The following is a 24,304-nucleotide window of genomic DNA, read 5'->3' as shown; positions in this document are numbered from 1 at the left end:
ATTCATAAATATTAATGCCATAGAATGCTTCCTTACAACACAATTGTTACCAGGATTTCACATACGTTAATACACTGCTGTGTCTGAAAATATCGCAATCAGAATTTCACTTTGCCTTTTGTCATGCTATTCATCTAATTTTTTAGAATTGGAAGGTACAAGAAATGTCACCTAGTACAAACCTCTCATTTTAGAGACAAACCGAGGCACAAAAAGGGCAAGTGATCTGCTCAGTGTAACAAAGTGTGGCAGCATTAGAATTTGGGGGTTCTGGCTAGATTCCAGTGTGTTCTACCTCGCGCTGCTTCCTACAGAATGGCCCATTCCCCAGAGAAACCTGCCATCTATTCCTGCTCCCCGTATGTTCCCGCTGTGGTCTGGACCATTTCTCTACCTATTGCTATTTCCAGCATTTAGGTAAGCAACCAATCTGGCAAAATAGAAAATAAAACCTCTCCCAACATGCCTGCACTTTTTTTCCAGCCTCTTGATTACAGGAAAGCTCTTTACGTTCTAAGTCTCCTTTTTGTACTTTCTGAAAGTACTAAATAACCGCTAAGAGCTTTAAGTTAGGTTAACGATGGTCAGTAATGGCTTCCTTTCTAGAGTAAATTGGAAGCATGGCTCAACACCATCATATCTCCTCTAGGATGTGTATGTGTTTTGGAGGGAAAAGGGGATGGATTTGTGGAGGGTTGGTGCTTAAAGAGAGCTAGCTATTGCAGGCCGTCCTTATCCACACCACCCAACTGTTCCCAAAGCTGTTCTATTCCATCATATGCCATTAATGAGGTGAACTTTTGTCTATAACGTGTGAGAAAAAGTGACTTTGGAAAGTTTCCTAAAAGAAAAGTTTTCCAGGGCTTGCCTTCTGTAACATACTAGACAGAAAAAAGGCTAACAGAGAAGAACAAAATTAGCTAAAAGCATTTGGGAAACTGATATCATCTGAATTGTTTCCACGAGGTCCAAATGGCAAACCAATGCTAAAGATATATAATTATGCATAATCATGGAACCTAAAAAATATGGAATGCAAAGAATTTACTTACATGTAATATTTTATAAGACAGCCAATTTCTCATTATATCAAAGATTATCAATATGAACCAAAACGCACGATTGTGGCTCCCTGTCAGTTGTGAATTATATCCATAGTGTTAAGAGACTGAGGACTAGTAAAATGGAGGGAAAGATGGTTTGACTATTGAGTGTGTGCTAGTCGGTATGTCACAGACACAGCAGTGAAAATATGAGATAAAGGTACCAATACGTGTTGTGTCTATATTAGCCTCACGAGCTATAGAGAGATTTAAAGAAGTGAAGCTTGTAAACTCCAGGAAGCAGTCAAGTTAAACTAGTAGATTCAAGCAATGAGGTCTTGGTATACAGCCCTAATTCTACATCTTGTCGGCTACTGTGCTTCATCCTAGCCTGACCTCAGCCAAGGTCATATGCTTTAATAACTTACATGTGTATAGTGCTTTTAAACTTTTAAACCCTTTCACATCTATTTAAGCCATCTGATCCTCACAACAACCCTGTGAGGTAGGCAGGCTGCCCCCTTTTAACAGCCGAGGAAACTGGTGTTGAGAGGTAAACTAAGTTGTCCCGCATCAGTGGTGAAGCCAGGGCTAACTAGCTCTCTGGACTTGCCTGCTTCCGTTGTCTACTAGGCCACCTCTCACGTTTCTGAAACGTCTTTCAACTAGTGGAGACGCTTGGGAGAAGCAAGTATTCTACCCTTGAATATTCTAGTATTACTACCCTTCTGCACATTAATGGTCCATCCACTCTTTTTTTTTCCTGAGGACATGGAAAAGGAGGCAGGCTACCAGAAGGCAGCCGTTGGACCCGGGCCTCTGCCAGAGTAGGAAATACACCCTTGTGTGATCAGCTCCTAACTTTTGGTGTTTGAAATTAACCTCTGAAGCAACTTTTCAAGCCCTAGCTGGAAAGCACCGGTTGCCTCTTCCACCGCTGTGGCCAAGCGTCTGACGGCGACCACCGCATCCCTGCGCAGCTCATTGGCTGTGTCCTGCTGAGCACTGGCCTCCTCGCCAATGGCAATCAGCCGGTCCAACTTTTCCTCCTCCCGCTTTGAAAGTTCTCGCGCCAATCTCCTGTTTTCTGCCAACTCGGCTGCGATAGTCCTGGCCACGGACCGCCTTCTTCGCCTTGCCCACCTGGGAGGGGGCTCACTGGTCAAAGGCCCATCCCCACCAGAAACAAAAGGAACTCTGGAGGAGGAGCCCGGAGGCCGCTGTGCCGAGGCCACCCCGGGAGTGTTTCGGCCGGAGCTGGTGCAGGGGCTGGGCTCACCGGACACCCCCAGTCTGGTCACGGGGCTGCTCTGACAGGGAGCAGCTGCACCTCTGAAAAGGTGGTGGGAGCTGCTGTAGCTGGGGGTCCCTTGAGAGCACCCTGAAAAACAAAGCAACAATGTTGCAGAGATTACATTCCTGCTACGGGAATGCTTGGAGCCAGCAGCAGAGCTGAGGGACAGCGACAAAGCTATGGTATTCCCAGCAAGGCCTCTTTCCACAAGGGATGGGGAAGAATTCACTTCCTTATCTGGACATTTTGTTCTGTTGCAATCACACATCCAAAACCTCTCCCCTCGCCTTCCTGAGCCCCCTCCCACATAGCTATCCAACTACTCTACAGTCACAAATTCCTAAGTCTCCATTATTAACAATGCCCAAACTAGTCTGGTTCTAAGGAGTGCTTCCAGGTTTAAAGGAGCTCTAATATCTTACATACCTAGGGTCAGGCCTCTTAAAAACCTGAAGCCCTTTATCTTACCATTAGATTTAAAAAATAGGGCAGGGGGCAGAAGTAGGGACTACGCTGACAAGGTCACCATCCAAACATGTAACAATTAGAAACAAGTGACTCTGGGACCTTGATCCTTCACACGCTGGGGAGTTACCTGCACCCGAAGATTCATCCCAGGAGTCCTCAAGGTCACTGGTTTCCCGCATCTGGTCACTGATCCTCAGTTGACAATCCTCATCTGATTCCTTAACTGTTTTCAAGACAGGCTGATGATCTGCTGCCTGAGTCCTCTTTGCTCCCAGAATGCTGGCTCCTTCTTCTCCTGGGGTGTCAGGGGCCGCTAAGTTCTGATCACAGTGCTTGGCCCAAACAGCATCCTCCATTAAGTTGTCTGCGTCAGTCACTATCTGATTTCGGAGAAGCTGATCCAACGTATCATAAAAGGGACAGTGTGGTGGATCACCCGTACTTGTGGCGTGGGCCACATAGGCCTTTAAATATAATGCCTTCAGGACTTTGAACTTGGAGCGGCACTGACGCTCGGTGCGGCGGAAGCCTTCCTGCTGCATCCGTTTAGACACAGCCTGGTAGACGTCTGCATTGTGATGCACGGTCTGGAGGCGCTGAATATACTCTGCCTCACCTAGTATGGAGAGAAGCGTGCGTGTCTCCTGTCTGGACCACCGGATGCCTGCGCTGCTATTGGAAGTGGCCATAGCGGACTGGGAAGGAAGGCTAGCTGGAGGAGGCTCCTGGGCAGCAAGGTGCCGATCTGAAGGTGTGGGGAGGCTCTGTGTGCTCAGGTCTATCTCCAGGAGCCAGCCGATTCTTCCCTCTCAGGGCTAATTGCTGAGAAGCCAGGTCCAAGGACCGCATTTCTGGCTGGAAGGCCACAGGGGAATGAAAGTTACAGGGATGGGTAAGGATAATTGTGGCAGCAAGTTAAGCGGTGCTACCTGTAAGTAGGCTGCAAAGAGGCAGGATGCCAGCACTGAGAAAGCCCAACTTTGGGAGTTCGCTCAGGATGGGTACTGGATCAAGGGCTAAAAAGGGCCTTACTGGCTTGGTAACAAGGGGACTGGCTCCTCCACAAAGGGCAGAATGCTTCCAAGGCTGAGACCTGGTACAACTGTGTATCTATAAAAATCACCACTAACTTCTAAGCAGACAGACCGAGGCGGAGAAATGCCTGGACCATGAGGCAGCTCATTCTGGAGAAGTCTTAGCAGGACCTTGGCATAGCAATACATGTCTAAAGGGGCTCATTCCTTACTAACCTTGGTCTAAGTAGCATGCTGTGGCTATGTATTACCCAGCTGACTGTCACCATTGCACTCTTTTGTTAAAAGGTAACTTCCAGGGCCAGAAAAGTGAGCTGAAGTTGTTCTTGCTAATACAAAGCTTTTTGCATAATATGGCAGAAGACCTCCACGTCTTTACTTCCACCACCTGCCCCAAAATAGCAGCAAAAAAACAAACAGGGCTACCAAGGGGATGGATCTGTGGAACTGTTCGGTATCTTGATTATATCAATGCCAGTACCTTGGTTGTGATACTGTAGTATAGTTTTGCAAGATGTTACCGCTGGGAGAAAATGGTAAATCCAATAATACATTCCATCTCTCTGTATCATTCCTTGTAACAGTATGTAAATCTACCATTATCTCAGAAAAAAAAAAAGTTTACTTAAAAAAGACATTGTTGGCTGCTTACAATGAGTGAATCTAGCTTCTACAACTCCCTGATTTTTTTTTCAGTCTACAATTTGAAAATTTTTGACACCAACTCAAATTATTTCCAATATGCTCAGTACTAAATTTTGTCAACAGATAAATGGATACGGGAATATATGTATCATCAGAGAATATTTGAATTCTCCCTGAAATACTACAAGTTTTGATGTAATGCATAAAGATCCTAAGGGAAAAAAATGAGTATCAAATTCAGTTTAACTAAACACAGGTAAGGGATAGTAAAAAATATCTGTATGTATAAAAGAAATAAATTTTAAATTTAATCCATGATCCCCCAATCCTAAAGTGAACACAAGGAAATTTCTACCTAAATTCTTAACTGACGAAGTAGAAAGGAAAGAACCTGGGGCTAACGGTTAGGCGCCCTGGACTGCAGTCCTTTCTAGTTTACCCCCTAACTAATTTAGGGATATCTAACTTCTGTGTGCCTTGATTTTCTCATCTAGAAATGGGAAGGGATAAAACCTGCCTGACAGGGATTTGAGAGGATTAAATAAAATAATAGATGTGAAAGCACTTTGAAAATTTAAAAACACTATAGCAAGTATTACAACTCCAGTGAAAATGAAAACCCCTAATTATCATGGTAATCTATAATTTGAGGAGACAGAAGTCTGGGGAAGTGAGCCTCTTTAATCTTTTAATTAAAGTTACAACAGCTGATTAACCTGATTCTTAAGACATTAATTAAGCTGTTTCCCTAATGCTTAAATTTGAAAGCCAACTGTTAAACTTAGTTCCCAAAAAGTGTCACAAAAAGATCTAAGGAAGAAAATCAATAGCTTCTACGTAAATATTTCACCAATTATAATAGATTCCACGAAATTCAACTACAGTGCAAAGAAATCTTCAAATTCGCACACAATCTTTCAAGTTCCCTCAGTTAAAAAAGTACTGTACAAATGTGGTAAGTCCAAATTCCCACCTCTGGATGACACAAATTATCAAAACTAAATGTATGTTGGCATCTATCAATACTAACAGATCTGAAAGCAAGGAACAATTGTCTGAGTGAATCCCATCCTTGAGAAGACTCAGCAGAAGATAATATCAGAAGATAACAGCCTCCTAGAGTATTCTGTGAAATGACCCAGTCATAAAACACAATGAAAAAACACACTGGCGTTTCTAGTTTCATTTCACATTACACTTAGAATGTATAAACACGTTTTTATTACCATGGGTAAAAGTATTATTTTATTCCATACCTTCTGCCAAGGATCTGCTTTACTTTCATTACTGTATTTGAAATATTCCTCATTCTACTTTGTTTTGCTGCCAATCCAACAACCTGAAAAAGAGCAATATATTACAACGCACGTAATTTTTTCCTTATCTCAGAGTTCAAAAATGAGGGGAACAGTACCTCTTCATTTTCTGAGTAAGCAACAACAGCTGGAGTAACTCTGTCACCTGCATCATTGGCGACCACATCAGCCCGCCCATCCTGGAGAAAAATACGCAACTGTATTAGTTCTTTTGTGATGAAATATACAGTCTCTTTAGATATATTCAGACATGGGTGGGCCAGTGTTACTCTGACATGTATGTGGAGAGAAAAACTGCTTTATCATTCTTTTAAACAAGTAGATTTAATTGTCCTTATCAATTTCCTAGATTTTAATTAAGACCAGAATTCCATGAAGAACTACCTCATTTTTTTCAGTCTGCTCTGCATAGTGGATAACAGAACAGACATAATAACAACCTATCTACGTACAATAACAAGCCTTATTGCGTTAAACTTCCTATTTCTCTTCCTTTCCCTATAAATGCATCTTTTTTCACTCTCTACATATGATGAAGTAGCATTAAACGCTTTGGCTTTTCCTTACAAATCACTGACATTTAAACGTGAGACTAGGATCAGGGCTGTCCCTCATTATTGCTCCTTCCACCTACCCACTGATGCCAGGAATCCCCTAACTCCTAGTCAGGCTCTCTCATTTCCAGAAAGGACAACTGAATAGAGCACACACCATCATCTGGCTTCACACGCTTCGCGGGATCAACACCTCCAGTTCCAGAATGCGGCCACCCCGCGTTCTGGCCAACGTCCAGAAACCTTTCTTGGCCAACGTCCAGAAACCTCCGGGTACCACACTTTCAGGTCCCCCTCGGGGCCTCCTGCGCCCGCGATGTCCCGGGTCCGCCCTCCCCTCGGGGCTTCCTGCGCCCGCGATGTCCCGGGTCCGCCCCCCCTCGGGGCCTCCTGCGCCCGCGAGGTCCCGCGTCCGCCCCCGCTCTGGGCCTCCTGCGCCCGCGAGGTCCCGGGTCCGCCCCCCCTCGGGACCTCCTGCGCCCGCGAGGTCCCGGGCCCGCAGCGGCCTTCCTTGAGGAGCCGTGGGGGACGAGGCCGGGTCCGCCCAGCTCTCAGCCCGAAACTTCCCCACAGAATCACCTCTCCGCGCGACGTCCCCAGGACGGCGACACGCCGTTCACAGCCCCGCAGGAGACCAAAGGACTTGGCCTCGCACCCAGAGAACTGGGTACGCGCAGCCCAAGTCCCCGAGTCCCTCACCTTATAGACGGCCACACAGGCTGAGGTGCAGCCTAGGTGAACCCCGATGGCCGCCATGAGGCGGCAGAGACGGCGGTAGCAGTAACGAGCGGTCCCCCCGGCCGCAAGAGCGCCAGGCCGCGGAACAGCCCCATCAGGCACCGCGGAGACTTCACGTTCCCGCCCGCCCACTGCGTCCGGTCCCTTCGCCGCGGCCTCCTGCGTCCCCGCCAATCAGCGTGAAGGTCCCGCCTTTCCCCTCGAGCAGTCAGCGAATAGCTTTACTGCGTCTCTCCCCGCCCCGCTGGGGAGGCACCGCGTGAGCGAGAGTGCGCACGCGCAGGTCGGGGAGGGAAAGGAAGCGGCTGCTCCGCTCCGCCCGCTTCCATGCCCTTTTTTTGAGAGCCAATGGAAACTCACGGTTGAGTTGCATCATGTGTCCCAGCAACTCCAGGCCGATTATTTTCCAATCATCCCGGGTCTGCGCTCCTGCGTGCTGGAGCAGCCCCGGGTGATAGCAGCGCGGCGGTTCATTTCACAGGTGGCGGCGAGGCGTTTGGAGCTGGCTCAGCATGTGGTGCGGGAGCCCAGCCGCAGTGGTGGCCTTTTGCGCCGGGCTTTGGGTCTCTAACCCGGGGCGGGCGCAGGGCCAGGAGGCCGGGGGGCGGCTGGGCGCCGACTGTGAAGGTGAGCGGTGTGAGACCTGCTTGCATGGCGGTGACACCGCGTCGCAGTGCAGCTGTTGTCGGCTTTGGCTTCTCTCGGGCCTGTCTATAAATAGCATTTCACTTAGGAAATACGGGCCCTGGCCGTGGCTTCCGATCGCCTTCGCCCAAGCCTAAGCAAAAGTTCGAGCCGGGCCCAGTGACACCTTCAGGCCGCGTTCTTGGTCTTGCTCGATTAAACTGCCTCAGAGCTGGTGGGTTTGGATTTGGATTCGATTTTGTGCAAACGCACGTAGAGGCAGACGACCCTGGCTCCAAAATGATTCTGCTGCCCTAACTGGCGAGACTTGCCTTTCCTTGCACAGAAGCCTTTCAAGTTCAAATTAGTTTATAACTCCCCAAAGGAGAAAACATGACAAATTGTAATTGAGTTGAAATGGCTTAAATCAGAGCACATAACTAACATTTGTTAGGACTTTACAGGGAAAAGTTTCTTAACAAAGGACTACCTTAACTCCGTATAAAGAGGAGGAATACAAAAAAAGATTCCTTTTCTGTTCACAGAATCTCAGCTGTGGACTTGCACTCAGAACAGGTGGGTCTACGTCCCACCCAGCCTTCTGGCTCTGAGGCCACTGTACCCGGTTCTGGCAAAATCAACGTGATAATACCTACAGCAGAGGGCTGGTAACGAGGTCAAAGGAGATAATTAGCTGTGCTACCTCCTTCCTCCTGGACTACGGTAGCACTTACCTCCGTGTTTCATTCATTGAAATAATTAGCTTAGATGTATATCCGCTTCACCCTTCTCTGAGCTTTCGGATCTATTCTTACATAACAGGAAATGGTAGGTTCACAATATACGTTTAATGAATAGGTGAGTATAGACTGTAATATAACTGAATAAAGTCTTAACAATTGGAGTCCAGTTTTCTATCAGCCCTGCAATAATTAAACTTTTCTCCAGAAATTTAAAATACCTACGTGATGTTATTGTCAAACTTTAGATATAGATATTTGTTCAGCCAAGTTATAATTTTCAGTTAAAGATCCCTTATAACTGGGTACTATACGTTTAAAGCAGAATTTGTGAGGCATAAACAGTTGACTGGCTTAATCATCAGTAATTTAATTGCTGGAGCTTCTACTTAAAAACATTTCAGGGCTTCCCTGGTGGCGCAGTGGTTGAGAGTCCGCCTGCCGATGCAGGGGACACAGGTTTGTGCCCCGGTCCGGGAGGATCCCACATGCTGCGGAGCAGCTGGGCCCATGAGCCATGGCCGCTGAGCTTGCGCGTCGGAAGCCTGTGCTCCGCAACGGGAGAGGCCACAACAGTGAGAGGCCCAAGTACCGCAAAAAAAAAAAAAAAAAAAAAACATTTCAGAAGAGCCAGAGCATCTGGATTAATTGTGAAGCTTCTAACGTCTTTCTTGAATTTATTACAGCACATTGTGATTATTAACTTGCATGTCTGAGTAACCTGGGTGTATATTTCCTTTTGTTAACACTGTAGAATCACAACGAAGGAAATACTGGTTTTAGAACAAAAAGAAATAGAGTCTAGATCTGGCTCTGTTTCAGCTTATGAGTCTTTATCATTAGCCAATTAATTTTCCCTCAGTGTATAAGATTAAAATTCTATACATACTGTAGGGCAAATTTCCATTCTTATCTTGACTACTCTGTGGCATGGGACACCAATGACTTCTTTTATCAGTAAAAAACTGATAGTTGGGCTTCCCTGGTGGCGCAGTGGTTGAGAGCCCGCCTGCCGATGCAGGGGACACGGGTTCGTGCCCCGGTCCGGGAAGATCCCACATGCCGCAGAGCGGCTGGGCCCGTGAGCCGTGGCCGCTGAGCCTGCGCGTCCAGAGCCTGTGCTCCGCAACGGGTGAGGCCACAACAGTGAGAGGCCCGCGTACCGCAAAAAACAAACAAACAAAAAAAACCCCCTGATAGTCCATGAACCAGCTGGGACCTATTAATGTATTTTATTAAGTAAACAAAGTATTTTGAAAAAAACATCTAAATTAATTGGCTATATTTTAAACTTGGGAGATGTCATTTTAAAAAGTTCAGATTTCTGGCTTATCTTGAAAACCAGGTGACCAGTCAAGACTAGCCCATATGTCCATATAGTGGGAACTGATGGTGGCTGCTCTTTTTAGAAAGGACATGTGTTCTTTAGGTTTTTGTTTTTGTTTTTCCTAGACTTGGATTGCTTTACCCATTCATTTTACTTGCCTGGGCCCTGTGAATATTCAAGTTTATGACTGCTTTAGGTCATGTGAAGCTTACTAAAAAAAAAATGTAAACGTTTCTGAATTTATTTAAAAGGATTGTATTATGGGGCTCTTAATTTTTTTTTTACTTTGAAATAATTATACATTCACTTATGGGACTAATTTTAATAAACAAAACCCTATGACATAAATAAAAAGACTATGGTTATCTGGTTATAGCAATAAATGCATGCCAGGATCCTTAACTTACTAATTTGTTAGGTGATTTATAGTGAGATTAATCTCACAAGCTTCTTAGATAGCCTCATCCACCAGAGGGCAGACAGCAGAAGCAAGAACTACAATCCTACAGCCTGTGGAATGAAAACCACATTCACAGAAAGATAGACAAGATGAAAAGGCAGAGGGCTATGTACCAATGAAGGAACAAGATAAAACCCCAGAAAAACAACTAAATGAAGTGGAGATAGGCAACCTTCCAGAAAAAGAATTCAGAATAATGATAGTGAAGATGATCCAGGACCTCAGAAAACGAATGGAGGCAAAGATCGAGAAGATGCAAGAAATGTTTAACAAAGACCTAGAAGAATTAAAGAACAAACAAACAGAGATGAACAATACAATAACTGAAATGAAAAATACACGAGAAGCAATCAATAGCAGAATAACTGAAGCAGAAGAATGGATAAGTGACCTGGAACAGAATAAAGAAAAAACAATGAAAAGAAATGAAGACAGCCTAAGAGACCTCTGGGACAACATTAAACAACATTCACGTTATAGGAGTCCCAGAAGGAGAAGAGAGAGAGAGAAAGGACCTGAGAACATATTTGAAGAGATTATTGTGAGATTAATCTCTTCATGTAAGCCCACAACAGCATCCTTCCCATGACAGGGTGATCATGTTATTTCCTCACTAAATAACTTGCAGTGATCTCCCAATTTCCTCCAGGGAGGTGCTTCTCCTTTGTTCTCCCACACTATCTAGTACATGTCTCATAGTAGAGAAATCATTTTGGTCTCCATGTGTGCATTCCTTGACAGTCAAGACCGTTTCTCTCACCAGATCATCTCCAGTGGCTACCATGGTGCGGGGCATAAGGTAGGCACTCAATTCTGTTGAATACATGTACGCACATATGCTGCAATAAAATATTATATAGCTTTTAGTGAGTCAAAAGTGTATCTTTCATAGTACAAGTTAGAATTCCCAACACCCGCCCTCTAGGTAATACATTGACAACAGAGCAACAGTTAAGGTGTAGAAATCATCTGAAGGTATACTGTGGGAGTAGAGAAAGAGCTTTGAGGCATCAGGACACAGGGTTTCTTTTTCAGGAAGAGGAGAATTACAGGTCACCAGGAGGCTTTAACGATGGTTTATGCATGGATCATTACAGTAGGTGTCTCCCTTGCATACTTGGTCTTTTGCTAATTAAACTTAGCAAAATACGTGTTGGCAAATGTCTCGTTTTCCTCATTCTATCAGTAGCATTTCACACAGCTGATCAGTCAGTCCCTCCTTTTTAACACTTTCTTTGCTTGTCTTCTGGGACACACTCACTCTTTGTTTTCATCCTCCCTTACTGGCTGCTCCTTTCAGTCTTTTTCTGGTTCTTTCCATCTTTCCAATTTCTAAACAATGGAGTTTCACAAGACTGAAACCCAGGATCTCTCCCTTTTGTGTGGTCTCATCCCACAAAGATCATTTTAATGTTGATGACTTATAGATTTAGTATTTGTCCTAGAATTCACCCCTGAACTCCAGATGTATATCCCCAGCAGCTCTTTACTGTTTGTAGTGTCAGACATTATATTAGGTGTCTCCAGAGGAACAGACCAATAGGATAGATACATACATACATACATACATCCAGATAGATTTATTATAAAGAATTGGCTCTCCTGATTATGGAGGCTGAGATGTCTAAAATTTGCAGTGTGGGCCAACAGGCTGGGGGCCCAGGAGAGCCAATGGTGCAGAAAGCAGTCTGCTGGAGCATTCCCTCATGCTTTTTTGTTCTATTCATGCCAATCCTTTGTGTTCTATTCAGGCCTTCAACTGATTGGATGAGGCTTATCCACATTATGGAGGGCAATCTGTTTTAGCCAGAGTTCACTGATTTAAATGTTAATCTCATTCAAAAACACCCTCCAAGTGGACACATAAAATTAATCGTCACGTTTGTCTAGAAGTATCTCAAAGTTCACGTGTCAAGACTGAATTCCTGCTGGTCTCCACAAACTTGCTTCTCCTGCAGTCTTACCAGTTCAGCAAATGGCAACTCCCCTCTTGCAGTTTCTCAGGCCCAAATCCTTGGGGTCATTCTTGACTTCTGTCTCCGCCCACCGCCACCGCCCCCACCCCCACCCCATGCCACATCCAATCCATTAGTAAATTCTTTTGGCTCTGCCTTCAAAATACATCCAGAATCCAACCATTCTCATCACCTCCAATGCTCCCACCCTGGTCCAAGATATGCTGCTATTTTAAGAAACTCCAAATGGTTATGCCTGCTTTCATTCTGGCTACCCTGCAGTCTATTCTCCAAAGAACCTCCAGAGGCATAATTTAAAAGTAATGTCAGATCACTGCACCCTTTTGCTCAAAACCTTTAATGGCATGCCTTCTCAGAGTAGGACCCAGAGCCCTTACCATGACCTCAAAGCCCTAGATGACCTGGCATGCTGCCGTTCATTTGACCTCATTTTCTACCATCCTCCCTCTTGGTGGGAGGGAGGCTCCCATATGGTTCTTGGACCTGCCAAGGACATGTATACGTTGTTCTTCCCTCTGCCTGGAGGGTTCTTCCCAAGCACTCCACTTAAGGTGTTCTCCCACTTCCTTAAGCTTTATGCTCAAACACGACTTTATCTGAGAGACCTTCCCTGACCACCCCATTTAGAATAATACTATTACCTTATACTATTACTCTATCCTCCTTACCAAATTTATGTTTCTTCACAGCCACAAGATACTTTTATTTATTCACCAGAATGTAATCCCTGAGAGTAAGAGCTTTGTTTTTCCAACAACCTATAGAATACTGTCTGGCACTTACTGATTGTTCAATAAATATTTGTTAAAACCACGACATGGCTATATTATATTTAGTGTTCTGTTCCTATTAAATAGCATTAGGAATGAATATGACTTCATGTTCTAAAAATTGACATTTCTGGTCGTCTAGCTGAAAACAACTGAAAACACTGGATAAAATAAAAATGTGAAAATGTTAAGTGTAAGTTAGTAAGGCATACCCAGAGGCCAAAAACAATGTGAAAGTGGAAACCAAAAGAGGTAAAGGGACCCCTGAAGCTGGGATTTTTCTTGAGGGTATTTGCCACCCAGGCAATTTAAACTTAGATTTTCATGGATGTAAAATAAAGAGAATGAATAAAATAAAAAGAATAATGACATAGCCCAGACCTTCCCAAGTTAGGTGTGTAGTACTGGATCCTCCCCCAATTAGTTTGGAACCCCAGAGAGCTAGACTTTCATTATAAAAGGTGACCTGGAAATAACCACAATTCTACCACCATTCTTTAGAGACTAAAAGAAATTGCAGTACTTGAACTTTTTACTGAATAAAAGGTAAAACAAAAATGTCTCTTGATCACTCATACTCACAAGCTACCACACATATGCATTGAAGCCCAAATGGACACAGCCAACCTGGGTGATCCAAAACGTCTCAAACTGAGAATTTAGTTTACAGGGATTTTAAGTCGGCATCAGCAAACGATAATCTCACATAGGAATCCACCTTCAATCCAGTCCCACAAAATTCTAATAATTCCCACAAAGTTCTAAGAAAGAAAGCTCACATTCAGAAAAATCACAAACCCCTGGGAAGAAGAGCACCGTAAGTGACAGCCAGTTGAGACAAGAGACAGAAGAAGCATACCTGGACAGGCTTCAGGTTTTACAATTATCAGGCACTAAATATAAAATATTTTTACTATATTTAAAGAAATAAAGGAAGGGATTGAAAATATGAATAAAGGGCAGGAGGCTATTAAAAATGTCCACACATATTTGGAAAAGAACCAAATAAACATGTACAAATAGAAATTAGTGAGATTAACCGCAGACTAGACACAGCAGAGAAAAGAATTAGTGAGTTAGAAGACTGAAGAAATTGTCAAGAAGGAATCACTGAGCAATTAAGAGAATAAAAATATGAAACAGAGATAAAGGTACAATGCAGATCAAGAGAAAAATTCCCACATATGTTAACTGGACTTCCAGAAGGAGAAGAGAGAGTGTACGGGTGGAGCAAAAGAGATGATAGCTCATTTTCCCAAACGGATGAAAGTCATCAATCCACAGGTTTGGAAGTCCAGTATATTCCAAACAGTATAAATAAAAATAATTCCACATCTAACCATATCAGAAGGAAATTGCAAAACACAAAAGGAAAAAAGAGAAAATCTTAAACACAGAGAAAGAAGACTGATGAACTTAAAGGGAAGGGCAATTAGACTGTCAGGTGATTCAACGTTGAAAGGCCCAAAGCCACAGCTAGTAAATATTAACTAGTAAAGCCAGGATTTGGACCCAGAGAGTCTGGCTTCAGAGCCGAAGCACTGAATCCCTACCTATACTGCTTTCTGAGTGTGGAGTTGGGAACTAATTTATTTAAGGCAATATTAAAAATAAAATTAGAACAATGAAGTAATATACAAATTATTCAAGAGCTTCTGGTTATTCTTAAGTCTTAACTCATTACAACATGTATTTTATTCCTAGGTAGCAATTCTCCCCTAGTACCGGTACCAGCAAGACTAATCTGGTGTCTTTTTTTCCCCTCCAAAATCAAGTAGGAGCAGATAATGTAGGACTGACTTCAGTTCTAGAAGGTGTGGATGGAACTGCTGAAAATAATGTTCCTAGCCTGCTGATAATTTAATAATTCCACTAACTTGATTTTTAAATTTATTATTATCTTTTCTAAAACGTTGTAGCTCTTTTCCTGCAGGTGACGTTATTATATTTTTCAAGTACTAAGTTAAGTAGTAAATAGTCAAGTTAAAAGACAAAGATTGTAAGGCTACATAAAAACATCCAACCAAATGCTTTTTACAAGAGATGGGTCTGGGCAAAAGAGTTAAATCTTTCTCTTCCACGGGAAAAAACTATAATAAATATCTAAGACTAAAAATAAAATTAGGAATTAGCCACACAAACATGTTATTTAAAATTTGTAAATTCCAAAGGAATCAGCTACAAGAGTTGAAAACGAAAGCTTTGAGTTTGGGGGAAATGGGGAAGGGGAGACAAGGGACACTATTTTTCAAACTGAACATTTTATAACTCACTGGCTTTAAACTTGGTGTGTGTGGGGGGGGGAGGGACAGAGAGGGAGAGAGAAGAGACCTGGAAACTACAAGTATAAAAATTATTTTAGAGTGTTTTTCTTAAACAGGAGTGGAGAAATGGGATGTGATGTTGAGAGAGGTTTTGTTGCTTTTAAGATATAAGAATGAACAGCATGTTAATGGAAACAAGACAGGAGAGAGAGGGCAGAGGTGCAGGAGCAGGGAGTTGATAGGATCTACTTTAGCAGGTGGAAGGGTTGTCACAGTTCATTCATAGAATTAAGGTAGACTGTGCTGATACACGTGTTGTAGATGTGGTGGCAGAGCAAGAGAGAGTTCTTTCCTGTTGCTTTTTTTTTCCCTCAGAGAAATAGGAAGCACCACCATCGCTGAGGATGGGGTGGAGGTGTGACACAAGGTTTGAGAGAGCAGCTGCGCAACTGTCCTCTTGGGAGTGGGAGAGAGTGAGAATGAGGTCGATGTAGTAGGATTGTTGGGAGCACTGATGGCTCACTGAAATGAGCGGTCACGAATTTACAGTGAGGCCAGTGAGTACGGCTGTGCTATTTCCTCCAGCCACGTTCAGTGAGTATAGGTGCAAAGTTTTAACCAGGGTTAGGATTTTGCTGGGTGAGTCCAACAAGGGAGAGAGATGCAAGGGAGTTCAATTTGTGTGCAAAGGAGTTATTATAATGTTGAACCACGGAATCTAAGCTGGGTGGGGAAGCAGGGTGAAGTGGTGGCAGAATCAATGAATAGTATGACCTGGCGGGGTCAGGGGATTGTTTACCTTGGGGTGTTAGAGGATGTGAGCTGGAAAGATGGGAGATGATGATCAGACAATGGGATGTTTCCACTGAGATTATAGAGGTTATAGTCATTGGTAATGACTGGACCTGAGGGTATGACCATGGTGATTTTTCATGTATTTTGGATATTACTCCTTCATCAGTTTATAAGTTGTAAATATCTTCCTCCAGTTTGTGGCTTGTCTTATCATTTGCTTATGATTTCTTTTGCATTAAAAAACTGGTTAATTTTGATATAATCAAATGTATGATCCGTGTTTTGGTCTCTTCTTTAAGAAATCCTTCTCTATCCTGATGCCATAAAGATGTTTTCCTATATGGGAACATATGTATATGTATAACGGATTCACTTTGTTATAAAGCAGAAACTAACACACCATTGTAAAGCAATTATACCCCAATAAAGATGTTTAAAAAAAAAAAAAGAGAAGAAGCCGAATTAAAAGGATAGTTTATTGATAATTGGGACAAAAAACAAAAAGATGTTTTCCTAAGGTTTCTTCTAAAACTTTTGTAGTGTTGCTCTTCCCATATGTCTTTATTCACCTGGGATTCACGTCTACGTGTAGTTTGGGATAGGTGTCTAAGTTTAACTTTTTCCATGGCAGGTGGTCCTAGTACCATTTATTGACTAGCCCATTTTTCCCCCACTGGTTTTCAGTATCACTTCTGTACTCTACCAAGCTCCTCTAGATTTGTGGATTTGTTTCTAGACTCACTAGTTTGTTCCACTGGTCTATTTCTGTGCCAGTCCCACAGTGTTTCAAACGCTATAGCTTTAGAATTAGGTCTTGATACCTGATAAGGTCAACTCCCCAACCTCCTTCTTCTTCAAGTACTTCTTGGCTTTCATTTGCTCTTGTTTTTTCATCTGTATTTTTGGATCAGTTTATCAAATCTATAAAAAAAAGCGCCTATTGAGATTTTAATTAGAAGAGCATTGAGTTTATTGATCTACTTAAAAATAATTATCATCCATAATATTGAATCTTCCCATCCATGAACATGGCTTATCTTCCCATTTCTTAGGTCTACTTTTAGGTCTTTTGATAAAGTTTTGTAATTTCTTTCCTTCAGAGTCTCGCTATACTATTAAATTTATTCCAGGTTACCCTAGAAATCGCCACTCTTCCTCATGCTATTTCCCTAAAATTCTTTCTGATATGAGGGCTGCTGTTTTCCGGCATATGCTCTGGCCTCCATGTCCTTCTCTGATTGCTTGGACACTTCGCCTTTGGGACAACAGCATGGGAAAGCAGCCTCCTTCTAATTCATAGTACCCTAGTGGATAAGCATGTGGGCCCAGAGGAAGACCATCTGGGGTCAAACTCCCTCTACCACTTACTGGGCAAGCTCACTGGCCTCTCTCTGACTCAGGTTCTTCATGTGTAAAATGAGGCTAGTGATGTATCTACATCCGAGTTTTGTTCTGAGACTTGAATAAGTTGATCCACGTAAAGTACTCAGAACAGTGCTAACAAATGGTAACTATGGTTGTTCTTATTGCCTGTGCCTCTTCTGAGGGTCATCTCTTCACTGACTCTGGACCGTGGGATTGAATATGATTGTTCCAACTGGGGTTCAAACTGGGACATACAGGCAGATGCAGACTACCAAGGGACTTCATTCCAGACACATGTTCTGTTTTTTCTCTATGCTTTAAACAAAGCTGTCCCAAGCATCATATCCCAGAGGAGGCAATATTTTCTTTTAGGGTGAGTGACATCTTGTGGGAAAGTTCTCCTACTAAGTGGAACTTGGTTCCACAGATTGACGGATTGATTCAATAAGCTCATGTTATTCAAGGCCCAACACTAAGCTAAAAGCTACAGGCCTGAAACCATTCTCACTTAAGATATGAATTTAATTTGTCACAATGCGTTGAATCATACTTACTCTTTTATTTGGTGGGAGAAACATATACATAGGTGTGGTAGCGGTGATATTGTACACAAATACATAATTCATTTGTTCCTTCTAGTGTGTCAAGAATTCTTGAACCGATTCTACAACTCCCTGATAGCCAGAGGAGTCAACTTTTCTCTGGACACCATAGAAAAAGAATTGATCAGCTTTTGCTTGGATGTCAAAGGAAAAGAAAACCGCCTGGTATGGTAAATTTTCACCTTTCATTTTCTCCCTGTGCTTGGAGAAAACTGCTAATCGTTTCATTTCTCATCTTGAATTTAATGTTCTCCTTCTTCGATGCTTGCCTCAAGCCTGCTCACTGCAGAAAGCAAGCAGAAATTGATCTTTCAGGGAAATGGAGTCAATGTATTTTCATCTAGAATACGTCACATTTCATTTGGCTTTTTGAAAAAACCATAGGCAACCAATCCCATGATTTCTTAAAGGAAATTATACAACTGAATTCCTAATGAGAATTTACTGTCCTGAGTTAAGAGTGGATAGACTTTCCACTTCTTATCAAGACAATTAGTGAAACCTATCAAAATATTTTTACATCATTATTTATGCATAATTAATGAAGTACTTTTATTAGCTTATAATGGTGTTTCCCAGGTATACACAAATGACCTGTTTCAATCTACTGTTTTTACAGCACTAAAGACAAGCTTGGGCCAATTCATTTTGCCTAAAATCGTCATGTTGAATCTGTCAGTTAAATTTTCCTCGTTGACTGCTCACCACTGACACACTATAAAAGTCTCAGCATTTGTCTGCACCATTAAGCTCTATATTTTTAAATGTCAAACGCTTGTCAGGGAGCTTGAAAGGCAGTAGGACATGATGGAACAGGGCATGGACTCCAGAGCCAAAAGGCTAGATTTTTAAATTAATTCGGTCTTTTTTTCTCGCTAGTTGGGTGACCTCCAGTTGGCTTGGGTGTAAAATACTAGTACCTACATCACAGGATTGTTATGAGAATTAAATACATCAATACCATTAAAGCCCTGACAGCAGTGTGTCGGCGCAGATAAAACATTTAGCAAGTGTTAGCTCTTATCAGTAGTCTTTAGGCATCATGTGAATTGCAGGGCGCTTCTAATTAGGCTGATCCTGGGAACGGAGCCATTGGTTTTCTGGTGTCTTAGCAGGGGTTAAATGTAAAAGCTGGGCCACAAAAACTAGGTTAACCTCTTTCTCACTTCTTGAAACTATACTACTTGCTTTTTTTTCAGTGTCTGGGCCCCTAAAGTCTCTTCATTCCCCTTCAGTGCTACTATCTAGGAGCGACGAAAGATGCGGCCACAAAGATCCTGAGCGAGGTCACTCGCCCAGTGAGCGTGCACATGCCTGCAGTGAAGATTTGCGAGAAGCTGAAGAAGATGGACAGTCAGATCTGTGAGCTGAAATACGGTATAACGGAGTCAAATGTTTTTTCCCCAAATGTCCAGCATATTGCCAATTCTGTAAACATAGGGCCAGTTTCTAAAAAGTCGGTGTTAGAAAGAAAGAAGCTCTACACTTGCTAATAGAGTGCTGGACTGCTGTGTGGTGCCTAGTGCCATCTGAACTTCTTGGGGGAAGAGAAATGAAATCTGGCACAGACAGCGTTAGGTAAAACTGCCCACCCAAATGGCAAAGTTTAACCTCTTAAATCACCAAGGCGTTGTCAACTACACATGTCAAGGAAGAGTTCAGAATTTCAAGGGAGCAGCTACTCGTGGTGAATTAGCTCTTGGTAACCTGTTAAGACAAAAGCTGCATCTATTCAAAGGTGATGTAAGGACTCTGAAGTTTTTAATGGGACTCTAACGTTCTTCCTAGAGCTATCATTCTGCCAGCTTCAACTTTTAGGAAATAGGTTATTCACATCAAAGCAGGTTTTACCTGATGAAATAGCCTTATCAAGGGTGCCTAAAATAAACAGCCAGAAAAGGAAGATGTCCTATTTAAAACATTATCCTTGGCCTTATAAATTTTACATACATAGATCTATTCTTATACAGAGGATTTGTATCTGGGCCAGTCTTTCGGGTAGATTGATTAGGTATCATAAAAGGCTGGAGGGGGACTTCCCTGGTGGAGGGGGACTTCCCTGGTGGCCCAGTGGTTAAGACTCTGTGCTCCCAATGCAGGGGGCCAGGGTTCAATCCCTGGTCAGGGAACTGGATCCCGCATGCCACAACCAAAGATCCCGCATGCCGCAAGGAAGATCCTGAGTGCGCAACTAAGACCCGGTGCAGCCAAAGAAATAAATAAAAATAAAAGGCTGGGGGATTCCCCCCACTTAGCCTATCCCAACACCTGTAATTCCACCAGTCGAAATCCATTTCCTTTGCTTATGTCATTGTTTGATGTTACATACCTGGCATAGTTTTGTAAACTACCTAAGTAATTAGCACCCAACTCTGAATTACTTTAGTCTTATTTTCCAGCATAGCTGTGTAATATAAGCCTATGCACCATAGCTACACAGATGTCTTTAAATAGGTTTAAGGTCAGAAGATACCAAAGACAAACTGTTTCTCAAATGGCCAAGGGCAGGCCCTAACTTCCAGGGTGGTGATGAGGCAGATTTTTTTTTTTTTATTGGCTTTCAAGTAATGAAATAGAGGCAGGAAGCACTGAGTCCATATAAACGATAGCCCCCAATACTGTCCTGATTCTTCCATTCAACAAATTTCTTTTGAATAGCTTTTACTATGAGCAAGGGATCTTACTGGGATCCTTGAATAATAGAAAAATTAATCAGATATTATTGAGAAGAAGAGAGTACTTATTAATGTTTTGGCAAAATGCTGGCCACTAGAGGCCCTTGGGGAGCCATGGACTAGATTTACTGTTGGTATTGACCTTTTCCCTGTAGTGTTAGGGAGTTATAGAGGATTTCCCCCTTTTAAAGTTAATGCCAAATGCCAAATCCTCTAGAATAACCTGAAGAAACTACCAACACTTGCAAGAAAGTATTTTCTTCCTTCAACCATTTATCTTGAATAGACCACTAGTTCTAAATTCTTCCCAGCTTATATTTGGCAGGAAAGTTGAGACTGAACAGGGGCTTTTGAGCTGTGTAGTATTAATAATTTGGGCTATAAAAGTTTCTACTCCTAAAGGTATTTTGTCATGTCAGGCAGAAAATTAAAAGACAAGCTAAGTGTAGACTTGGATTATGTTTTCAATTAGGAAGGTGTTATTTGGTTTTTGACCTGAAAGTATGTTTTCCCTTGCTCTGTTTTTTATTTTTATAAATTTATTTTATTTATTTATTTTTGGCTGTGTTGGGTCTTCGTTGTTGCACGTGGGCTTTCTCTAGTTGCGGCGAGCAGGGGCTACTCTTCGCTGCAGTGCACGGGCTTCTCATTGTGGTGGCTTCTCTTGTTGTGGAGCACGGGCTCTACGTGCGTGGGCTTCAGTAGTTGTGGCACACAGGCTCAGTAGTTGTGGCTTGCGGGTTCCAGAACACAGGCTAAGTAATTGTGGTGCGTGGGCTTAGTTGCTCTGCGGGATCTTCCTGGACCAGGGCTCAAACCTGTGTCCCCTGCATTGGCAGGTGGATTCTTAACCACTGCACCACCAGGGAAGCCCTTTGTTCTGTTTTTTAAAAGAATGGAAATCACTATTAAAAAATGTAAGGATTCTCTGGAGCAGAGTGTAGCTGACCCTCCAAATAAAAAAGCCTTTAAAATCCAACTTTTATTTATTTATTTCCAGCTTTACTGAGATGCAATTGACATATAACAGTGTGTGAGTTTAAGGTGTACAATGCATTGATTTGATATACCTCTATCTTGCAATATGATTACCATGTTAGCTAACAGCTCTATCATATCACATAATTACCGTTTCCTTTTTTGTGATGAGAATATTTAAGATCTACTCCTTAGCAACTTTCAAATATATAATACAGTATTCTTAACTATAATCACGATTTTGCTGTTCTTTTTCAGGATTGCTTTGGCAATTCAGGGTCCTTTGTCATTCCATACAAATTTTAGGATTTGTTTCTTTCTATCTCTGTAAGAAGTGCCACTGGCATTCTGGTAGGGATTGCACTGGTTCTGTAGATTGCTTTGGATGGTATGGACATTTTAACAATACGAATTCTTCCAAACCATAAACACAGGATCTCTTTCCATTTGTTTGTGTCTTCTTCAATTTCTTTCATCAAAGTCTTGTAGTGTTCTGTGTATAGATCTTTTACCTCCTGATTAAATTTATTCCTAAGTCTGAAATCCAACTTTTAACTTAGGGTACCCTGACTGGAAGTTCTGATAAATCACTTGACAACTATGTTAGGTTATTAAAAGGCTTTTAAGTGCCATGTTCTACTATGTAGGGAAAAAAAGGAGTGCTTCAAGAGGTCAAGCTGAAAAAGTCCTAGGCTGCCACTAACTGTAAAATAAGTCAACTTAAACACTGTATCTATGTTCAAGCACACCCCTGGTGGTGAGGAAGGGGGAAGGAGACTTTCCTTCGAAAGAGAAAAATTGCCCCTTTCTCACGGGGAAATCAGAATCACAAGTATATTATAGATGAGCCTAATTATTTTTCTGTTTTGGGGCTTGGCGATAGAGAAGTAGCTGAGTTCTTGACAGCCTTTGCAGATAATCTGTAAACAGGGAAATAATAGTCTCGCTAGAGGAGTTAGATGTTGGTGACAGGTATTATTGGCAAGAATGTTACGAGCCAGATTGGCTGGTACCGAGGCGCCGGCATTAGAGAGGTGGCTGTACCCCCAAAGGTCTGTAAATAAACCCTGTGATGATTTTGGGAATCCCAGTGGAGGGGTCAGGTGAGTTTAAGCAGAGATCCAAAACAATTAAGGATCAGTGATAATGCTAATTGTCTTCATGTGTTTGGGTTTCTTTAAATTTGTATTTAAAAACTAGTTTAAATTCTTTAGATTGTATTTAAACTCTTTAAATTTGTATTTAAAAACTAATTCGTATTAGTGCTTTGTAATATGTGTGCTCATCTGTGTCACCACAGACGTATCTCATATAAAAGTGAATCGTAACTTTCTAGCTAGTTACAATCTATGGCTTTCAGTTGGCCGCACACACAGGGCCATCCCAAGGTACCGCCTTTTATCGATTCTGTTCTTCTTACCTTAGGAGCGGCAATTAGGATGCGGTGCTATTTGTTTTATGAACGTTGATCTTGAGAAGCCATGGAGTGGTAGCAAAGACTGCAAAGCTACACAGGCCCTGTTTTGAAGCGAGTATAATTCCATGGAAAGAAAGTCCAACGGATCATGAGTTATCCCAATAGCTTTGCATATGATACATTTTTCTTAGGTATGTCCTGTTTTCCATAGACACGGGAGCTGTTCCCCACTTTGAATCACAGGGTAGTCAGCACCAAGATAAGTAACACTATTTGCTTTTCTAAGTGTTTCATAGTTGGTTTTGTTTTTAAAAAATTGTGCTTTTCCTTTCTGTCATGAAGAAAAAAAATTGGATTTGGCATCAGTGGACCTGTCCAAGATGAGAGTAGCAGAGCTGAAACAGATACTGTACAGCTGGGGAGAAGAGTGCAGGGCCTGTGCGGAAAAAACCGACTATGTGAATCTCATCAAAGAACTGGCACCCAAGTACACAGCGACATACCCCAAAACAGAACTCTGACCCCCGGAAGCTGGTGCACCGCTGATTGTGATTAGAGACAAAATGCCTCTCTAGGATACGGACGCGTTTGTTGAGAGGAACCAGGAATTGCAGTGTGTGTGGTCTCAGACTTCTTGTTTTGATATTACACCTCAGAATTGGTTACCTGGGTTTATAAGTAGAACTGCTAGTATTAGTGGTTTCTTAAATCTGCAGTGTACGAAAACCTACAAGTGCCTTTCTCATGATTTTCTTGTATGTGAGTTACCATTGCCTATCTCCTAAAATGGGAAAAAGTGAACCACTGAAAAATCGGTGTAGTAAATTGATTCTAAGCAGGAAGACAGTGCTCAGAGGCTCCTACCTGTGCACTAATTTTTTTTTTTTTTTTTTTTGCGGTACGCGGGCCTCTCACTGTTGTGGCCTTTCCCGTTGCGGAGCACAGGCTCCGGACGCGCAGGCTCAGCGGCCATGGCTCACGGGCCCAGCTGCTCTGTGGCATGTGGGATCTTCCCGGACCGGGGCACGAACCCGTGTCCCCTGCATTGGCAGGCGGACTCTCAACCACTGCACCACCAGGGAAGCCCCTGTGCACTAATTTTTAAATATGTTGGATTAGAGAAAGACAAATATCGTATCACTTATATGTGGAATCTAAAAAAAGGGTACAAATGAACTTATCCACAAAACAGAAATAGTCAAAGACATAGAAAACAAAC

The 24,304-nt window shown here is 42.5% G+C and overlaps 3 protein-coding genes across 4 annotated transcripts in view; 1 reads left to right on the top strand and 2 right to left on the bottom strand.

Annotated features, from left to right (window-relative positions):
- Nucleotides 1–7,201, bottom strand: part of HSPA14 (heat shock protein family A (Hsp70) member 14) — a 34,282-nt gene extending 27,081 nt beyond the window's left edge. Inside the window, exons 1-3 of the mRNA XM_065871148.1 lie at nucleotides 7,054–7,201; nucleotides 5,899–5,979; nucleotides 5,741–5,823 (exon numbers count right to left, since the gene is read on the bottom strand). Of these exons, the coding sequence (XP_065727220.1) occupies nucleotides 5,741–5,823; nucleotides 5,899–5,979; nucleotides 7,054–7,110 (221 nt within the window). The 5' untranslated portion in view covers nucleotides 7,111–7,201. The remainder of the gene's footprint in view (nucleotides 1–5,740; nucleotides 5,824–5,898; nucleotides 5,980–7,053) is intronic.
- MSANTD7 (Myb/SANT DNA binding domain containing 7) lies at nucleotides 1,901–3,654 on the bottom strand. Of its 2 annotated transcripts, XM_065871150.1 has the most exons (3): nucleotides 3,622–3,654; nucleotides 2,933–3,200; nucleotides 1,901–2,424 (listed from the first exon to the last, which is right to left on the bottom strand). In XM_065871150.1, the coding sequence occupies exons 1-3, from the start codon at nucleotides 3,652–3,654 to the stop codon at nucleotides 1,901–1,903; spliced, it is 825 nt and encodes a 274-aa protein (XP_065727222.1). The 2 variants fall into 2 exon arrangements, with proteins under 2 accessions (XP_065727222.1, XP_065727221.1); XM_065871149.1 differs by lacking the exon at nucleotides 3,622–3,654 and having other exon boundaries at nucleotides 2,933–3,494.
- Nucleotides 7,202–7,563: 362 nt separating the features above from the next.
- Nucleotides 7,564–23,633, top strand: CDNF (cerebral dopamine neurotrophic factor). The gene is made up of 4 exons (XM_065872558.1): nucleotides 7,564–7,719; nucleotides 18,053–18,180; nucleotides 19,251–19,392; nucleotides 23,428–23,633. Exons 1-4 carry the CDS (start codon nucleotides 7,605–7,607, stop codon nucleotides 23,604–23,606), a joined length of 564 nt encoding a protein of 187 aa, XP_065728630.1. The 5' UTR covers nucleotides 7,564–7,604; the 3' UTR covers nucleotides 23,607–23,633.
- Nucleotides 23,634–24,304: the final 671 nt, after the last annotated feature.

This window comes from Phocoena phocoena, chromosome 2 (genome assembly GCF_963924675.1).
Source record: "Phocoena phocoena chromosome 2, mPhoPho1.1, whole genome shotgun sequence".
Taxonomy (NCBI): domain Eukaryota; kingdom Metazoa; phylum Chordata; class Mammalia; order Artiodactyla; family Phocoenidae; genus Phocoena; species Phocoena phocoena.
Note: the sequence above shows the minus strand (reverse complement) of the source record. Positions and strands in the feature narration are given on the sequence as shown.

Coding starts and splice junctions, on each gene's coding strand:
- CDNF (XM_065872558.1), top strand. CDS start 7,605: ATGTGGTGCGGGAGCCCAGCCGCAGTGGTGGCCTTTTGCGCCGGGCTT. Junction 7,720..18,052: donor GCTGGGCGCCGACTGTGAAG/GTGAGCGGTGTG, acceptor TGTTCCTTCTAG/TGTGTCAAGAATTCTTGAAC. Junction 18,181..19,250: donor AAGGAAAAGAAAACCGCCTG/GTATGGTAAATT, acceptor ATTCCCCTTCAG/TGCTACTATCTAGGAGCGAC.
- MSANTD7 (XM_065871149.1), bottom strand. CDS start 3,494: ATGGCCACTTCCAATAGCAGCGCAGGCATCCGGTGGTCCAGACAGGAG. Junction 2,425..2,932: donor GGATGAATCTTCGGGTGCAG/GTAACTCCCCAG, acceptor TTTGTTTTTCAG/GGTGCTCTCAAGGGACCCCC.